Source organism: Apostichopus japonicus, chromosome 2 (assembly GCF_037975245.1).
Source record: "Apostichopus japonicus isolate 1M-3 chromosome 2, ASM3797524v1, whole genome shotgun sequence".
Classification (NCBI taxonomy): Eukaryota; Metazoa; Echinodermata; class Holothuroidea; order Aspidochirotida; family Stichopodidae; genus Apostichopus; species Apostichopus japonicus.
In genome coordinates this window covers 28,672,579-28,680,104 of record NC_092562.1, presented here as the reverse complement: position 1 = coordinate 28,680,104, position 7,526 = coordinate 28,672,579, and the positions used below count along the sequence as shown (strand labels likewise).

Here is a 7,526-nt window from a genome sequence, read left to right as displayed (position 1 = left end):
GTGTTTCAGCGAAACATAAACAAAACCTTGCTTCTCTAGGAAACTACATATTTTATGATTTCTGGGAATCAGTAAAACAGTACCGGTACTATAGGGAGGCTATATTATAATTAACCGACTGAATAAAAAAAGCATTCGAACTATAGGCTAGAAAGTCGCAAGAACCGAATCCTAAGTCATAAATTGAAGCCACAGCTGATTCTTGTTCGTGAGTATGTAATCAAATGTATCTAAGCCTGTCTAATCCCAGGCTTTTGTAATCCTAATGAGAAACTGATATCATTTTAAGGTCATTATAATATGGAAAATCCGTATATAGATATCGAATGTTACCACTAATTGAAGTGTTATATGTTATAGATTATATGTTATATATATATATATATATATATATATATATATATATATATATATATATATATATATATATATATATATATATATATCGTATGTTACCACTAATTGAAGTGGTATACTGTTATAGATCGAAGAGCAAACGAATTTCATGGTTTATAGTTGTCTTGTTTTGGGGTTTAATTAAATTGTGTTCATTAAATAACGTTTGTAGGCACATAAAGGCTACAACGACGTAACGTCAGGGATACGGCGGGGGGGGGGGGGGGGTTTACCCGATCCCCGAAGTCTTATGGTTAAAGACAGGTTAAATGTCATGAAGAAGAGGTGGGAACCCAATATCACTACGTAGTTAATGTGAAGAATATACATGTACCATTACCACAACAAAAATAAAATCTGTGGAAATGACAAGATATGGTCGTTTTGTGTGTGTGTGTTGGAGGGGGGGGGGAGGGTAATACAACAAAAATGACACTTTACGTTGCATTTCCATAGCAAGTATTATATTTTACCTATGTTTCCCTCCTCTTGACTATAAATCGAATGGAAACGCACCAACACCAAATTTTATGAAATCGCAGAAAATGGTTTAAAAAAGGAAACACCAAGAAATATGTTCAGTACATCGTTTAATTGATACATGGTTTAGAAAAATTCTGTCTTTATTTTCGATTTTATTTCACCGCATATATAAGATTTTATTTAATCAATAACTTTTGAAAACTTTACGAAATATGAAAAGTCGATGATCTTTAAGCGTGAAAGGTGAAGCAATTGATACATTTATGAAGAATAATAATATGTGTATAAAAATAATGTGTATATAAATATATGTATATAATATGTTTAGTATGTATAACGCTTGTAAAAACTTAACAAATTGTACAATTTTTACAATCCGTTTATGACCACTCCGCACTATAGAATCGATGCCCCTGTATGAATTTGTTTGTATATATAATCATAATCATAATTAACCGTATCGCTTGTGTAGGTATCCGAAACTAAAATAATTGGTAATTGCATGGTAAAGTTCTTTTTTATCTTCATAAAAGCAAAATACCGATTTACAAACTACAGTTATACCCAAACTTCTCGAAACGTCTAATTAAGTTTTACAGTGGGTGCATTATTTCAGCTTTCCGTGTTGCTTTAGCTATGCTGAATGGAATGAGATTCGGCATTGGTCTATACCTTAAAATGTTTTTTCTTGTGTATTATGGTTATGATTCCAGACTTGAGTCAAGTTTCCATTATAATAATGTGAAAAATTAAAGTGAATTATATCCATATGCTTCATGTTAGCGTAAAATCCATAGGCTTTAATCGATCCTAGATTGCCTAACATATTTCACTGAACATTTTCTTTCTCTACATTTCGCACTGACCATATTTCTATCAACGAATACAAATAAAGGCTTAACTCTAAAAAAAGACTCTGCCATTAACTGAAGGGAACAATTAGCCGTCATACTGCAGCAACTATGTAAATATACATAACGCATACTGTAAGAATCTTGCTTTTCTGGAATAAATGCTAAGCCCAGTAAGACGATTACATACTTCATTTTGAATGTATTTTTCTATCGGTTGCCCTTTATGATGTATACAGTCGATAAACATCTATTGTAACCATTGCATATGACACATGCACCCCCAAACGAGGTTTCATCTAGTAACGTCATGATCAATTTATCAAATAAAACATTATTATATAAGAAATGAAACATAATTAACTATGAGACGAAGATATGGTTTAGTGGATTGTTCTCAGACATTTTTAAGGAACATACAAATGACTGAACGTCCCAGTGAGGAAAATTTCCTCGAACTGTCTTATTCAGGGAAGTGCAAAGTCACTGTTTTCTAGAAGTATATCTCAAGATAAACCTATCATGGACATCTAAACAATCATCGTTGGGTCATCTCCATCTCATACTTCACAGGATGCATCACAAGCAATGAACCCTTCCTTTTAAGAGACAGTTCTTGGCCTTCGACATTCTTCAAAAAACACTGATGGATGATGATCGTAAAGAAAAGGAAAAGCTCCATCTGAGCAATCTCTATTCCTACACACTTTCTTCGGCCGGCACCGAATCTCATCAATGAGTTGACTTTGTCGGTGTCAAGTTTTGCGCCATCTTCAGAGAGAAACCTCCTTGGGTCAAACTTTTCTGGTTCATCCCACATCTTTGGGTCGTGATGTATCGAATATAAATTCACCATGACAACCACGTCTTTAGGAATGAAGTAATTATAACCGCCTCCTAGAACGGTATCATTTATTGTACTGTGCGGTACAGTAGTTGCAACAACGGATGCATGGCGGGAGACTTCTGCGAGAAATGCCTCCGTCAATGGAAGGTTACCTCGATCAGTAATGCAAGGTAGACGGCCACGACCGACCACTTCATCAATCTCCTCTCGTATTTCCTGCTGTATCCCCGGGTAATATATAGCATACAGAAATGCCCATAATAAAGTCGTGGCGACAGTTTCATAACCAGCCCGGAAAAAGTCGATGATAGTCGAACGCACTCTTTCATCTGTTAAATTGAGTTCTGCTTTTTGCTTGGGGTCAAGATTCTCTGCAAGGGTCATGAGATAGTAAAGGATATCAGTATCCATGCCAGATTCGTAATTTTCAAGATGCTTGTCAATATGAACTGTAAGAATGTCCCTGAGTTGCGTGGTAAAAGTTTGATAATCCTTCTTCAAACTTGGAACTAATACTCCCAACCAAGGTAGGAAGTCTGCTTTATTGCTGCCTCCAATTGAATCTATAACCCGTTCGAGTTCGTTGACGATACCTCTTACGTCCTCGTGGTCAAGATTATGCCGTTCCTGAAAGATCATCCCCGCCATGACATTGCTTACCGATAGCTTCAACAACTTGGAAGGATCCATAATTACTCGCTCTTTACCTTTCATAACAAACTTGATCAATTCCTTCGCTTCATGGGTTACATGATGTTCTACATGAACGGACTGTTTCCCGGAAGTAAAATAACGTACGGCGTTCTCGGCAATTCTGCGATGTATTTTCCAGCTTTCGTCGTAAGATGAAAAGGCCACAGATCCACCGTTTATTTCGATAGCTGACAAGAAGCCACTTAAGTTGGGACGTCCAGAAAATACGATTGATTGCTTGATCAAAGCTTGATGAATGGCTCGCGTACCGTTCAGAACAATCACAGTACGACTGCCAAGTTTGATTCTTACAACGTCACCAAACCTTTCAGCCCACTTGCAAAATGACAAGTAGGGCTCAGCTCCAAGCTGAAAGAGGTTACCAAAGATGGGAATACCGAGCGGTCCAGGTACATCGACTATGCCGGGTGGTAAATGGGGCTTCTTGTTCTTCAGCATGTAAGAAAAAATCCCTACGAGAAAGAACGTCGCTAGTGTAAGAAGAAACGACATGTATGTCGAAGCCATGTTTAAAGCAAATTCAAGAGGGTCACTTAAATCCGCCATGATGAAATAGGCTGTAATAAAATCGAATCAAGACATATAGTACCTAGGCTGCGTAGCTTCGGCGATGATGCTCTGGGCGTCTGAAATAGAGTTCCAGGGTATTACAAATTGTATACAAAGCACGTACTTGACCTGTCGACGGAGAAAGCAATCAAAATATAGTTCTGTATAAAAAGGCCATTTCTTTACTGTTCTTTCAACTGGAACCGTTATTAGTAACTGATGAAGTATGACTATCGAAATGACTGTATATCAATTTCTGTCTTTTGTCATTTGTTGACTAAGGCGAGCCAGTCTTTACTTTTTTCAGTGATTTCATATCTGATAAGTTCCACCAATTGAAATCTAATTATATATATGCAAAATATACAAAGTAGGGCCCCAAATTGCTTATTTTGGAATACATATTACCAATAGTAAAAAACGTTTTGTTTTTGGTGTATTTTATGTTAAAATAGTATTATCATAAATAGTTCATAGCATTTGAGGCTAAAATTGTGGAAACTGTTTGAAAAAAATGACCGAGATATAAGGATTGGCATAAGAACTGGTGCTCACCCCCTCCTGCAGGCTATACAATGCATAAACAAAAACAATACACGTATATACAATACATGTATATACACGCACACGCGCACCGTACTCATTTTGCAAATATTTCTTACAACCCGTTGGAGGCGCTATCCCGATATCCATTGCTTTACTTTTGTAAGGAAGCCAGAATAGAACATAATATTCATTACAGTTTGAAAAAGGGTTGTAGGGTGTTCGAGATATGATTTTTTGAGACAATGAAGAGTTTTCTTTCTTTTTTTCGGATTTTGGCAATATTCCGATGATAATTCAAACGCAAATGCATTTCAAATTCTCTATAGCCCTGTTTTATATGTGTTGGGCTTAAGCTTGTTCTAGAACATTTATGAAGGTGCTGGCATGTTTCTAAGTGGAGCCTGCCTTTCTTGGAGAGAAAAAGAGGTCTGTGGAATTTTCACACTTTTTGAATCAAAGCAAAGTTTGAACCAGCATTTTGGAAATAAACACCAATAGCACCCCAATAGGTATTTTTTTGAATAGATCTGTATTTCAGCTTTATTCTAACACTTCAACAAAGTCTGTAGCTAGTTGGGTTGGGAAAATACAAAGTTTTCAAAGTGTTAGTGTTTTTTTGGGTATATTCCGCCAAGTAAAGTGTTTACAAGGTTTAGGTTCTACTCTCTGTAACGCTTTAGCAATTGTATAGAAAATAATAACTAAAAATTATATCATGCCTATCAGAAATCAGCCCTTCGATTAAAAGTTATATCAGATTCAGGTTTTCGTGACAAATCCAAACCGCTTTTATAAAACAATAACACGTATGATTGAGCCAAGTTGAATACATGACGGACAATCCTGCCTATAGAAAACCAAATTCACTCGAGCCTTAATAATTTGTACTTTATAGCATAAACTACCCCAAGTACTCCAATTGGGATTAATCCTTGACCGCAACTATTAATTAATTGACCAGTCACCGTATGATTGTAAATACACGTGCTCTAATGGCCAGCACTATTTTCCTGCGTGAAGAAAAATTTGGCTTGACCACTGAAAAAGTACACTGTGTGTTTAATCAGTATGGCTAGCATTACAAACTCGGGTAGATATTCAATCCCCCCTCCTGACCTGTTAATAAACTTACTACTCCTTGCGAACCTTTGACTAAACAGCTAAAATTTTCAATCACCGGTTCAAAGTTAACTTCTGGAGACAAAGTTTACATGTACAATGGTTATATTAAACGTACGTTCTGTGAAACTGTTTATGGCGACATTGGACTTATTTGACGAAACTACAAGAACAGAAGTATAAAGGCAAGGAGTAACCAAATATCTTATATTACAATCATCCTATGAACAACAGATTTCCTCAGATGCTAGCTGTATAAAATGTTTATGTATAGCGCCACGCCACATTTCAACGTACGCTTGACATCGCCATTGTAAATGAAAAGGACGTATATTCCGAGGGCCTGCTCCGAAACCATGTTCTATTACATTTCACTGGTCGTTCAAAATTTGGATTTAATATCTCCCAGTGTATTGTTTTTTTGGGGGGGTTAAATTATACTTAATAATAACACTTGAGAACCAGTGACGGTGGGGGGGGGGGGGCAAGGCTCCCCCTCACAGAACTTTTCAGGGACGAAACGGGGACGGAAAATAAATGACTACTAAATAGTCATGAGATAGCCTACTTAATATTGAATAGGCAATACTTGTTTTAATAGCACAGTATGATCTGCTTCTCTGAGGGTCTTCCTCATTAACGATACTAAGCCAAGAACGAAGTTTGTCTGAAAAAAAGGTTACTTTGATACAGTTATTGACAATTTTAGAAGTTTGGAAACATGATTGTCGTCTTTTAATATAGAAACAGTCTCCATTTTGGTTCTACCCACACTTCCAGTTATGTTTTTGAACGGCTAGATATCGTTAATATATATTTACATGTACGTAGCCAATAGGGGAATGAAGAAAAGTGCCTCCTCCCCTCCCCTCCCACCCCAAACTTTCTCCCAAGGGGAGAAATTTTGGGGACTCAATGGGCGACGATAAAAAATCAAAGGGAGCAACAACAAAAAAACTAAATGTACTCGAACCTGGGGATGGGGCCGATGATGGGGGGGGGGGGGCAAATACCAAAGAGAATGTAATGAAAAGTCACCTCAAGAATATGTGCGCTACGTGCGTGGCGGGGTGGGGGGTCAACTACGAAATAAAATGTAATGAACGGTCACCTCAAAAGTATGTGCGCTACGCGCGGTTGCAGTGTCTCTCTGAGTGGCCATATATTCGTATACACATATATATATATTTCTCAATATGTGATATAACCGGATGTTTTTCGGCCGCGCAAGCGCGCACAATATGTCGTTTTTCCCCCATAAAATCTGTTAAGTTTTTGTACCAAAAAAGGAACATTTTAGTACACGAGCGAAGTTAAATAAATAGAAATGATAGCACCATTTTGCATCTAAGCCATCTTCGAAAAACAAAATTTTTCCACATCTCTTCCATTATATCCTCCCCCCAGGACGGCGTTCCACCGCTATGTGTCTGAAAATGGGGGCAGAAATTTGACTTGGCCTCCCTCCCCCACCCTCACACCAAAAACCTGGCTACGCCCTGGTGAACATAATTCATTTATATTGTTTGTAGACTGGAGAATATTATTTAAGACTCGACAAACATAACCAGAGAGGTGTTTGCACTCGTGGTGTGGTTATACACTTTAACATTATTCAGTCAGAAGGTTATCTCCAGTGCTTAAACGTAACCAAATCGTGAGTAAATCATCACTTTGTTTGGATTCGTCACGACAACTTGTATTCCTAAGTGCCTGATTGTGTAATTTAGTTCTAATTTTCGATACAATTGCTGCAGCGTAACAGAGAGTAGAGTCTATACGGTGTCCTGCAAGCCATATCAATAAAAGTTATCGTTATACTGAAATTCTAAGACTTGGCTTAACCTCGTCACGCTTCGAAGGCTAAGCTAACGAGCTTGGTATAAACATCAAAGTAAGTAAATATATATATGATACGGCCACGATTTCTTGTACTTGATCACAAAGATGTCGTTAAGAGGCTACCGTACAAAACGCTACACTGTAACAATTTAACTTGGCTATAAATCATGCATAGTATT

At 37.3% G+C, this 7,526-nt stretch overlaps 1 protein-coding gene across 1 annotated transcript; it reads right to left on the bottom strand.

The window, feature by feature from the left end:
* Window positions 1–885: 885 nt before the first annotated feature.
* Window positions 886–4,308, bottom strand: LOC139954814 (cytochrome P450 1A1-like). The gene has a single exon (XM_071954774.1). It carries the CDS (start codon window positions 3,835–3,837, stop codon window positions 2,269–2,271), a length of 1,569 nt encoding a protein of 522 aa, XP_071810875.1. The 5' UTR covers window positions 3,838–4,308; the 3' UTR covers window positions 886–2,268.
* Between the last annotated feature and the right edge of the window lie 3,218 nt (window positions 4,309–7,526).

Excerpts from the sequence above, each read along its gene's own strand:
- LOC139954814 (XM_071954774.1), bottom strand. The coding sequence starts at position 3,837 with ATGGCGGATTTAAGTGACCCTCTTGAATTTGCTTTAAACATGGCTTCG.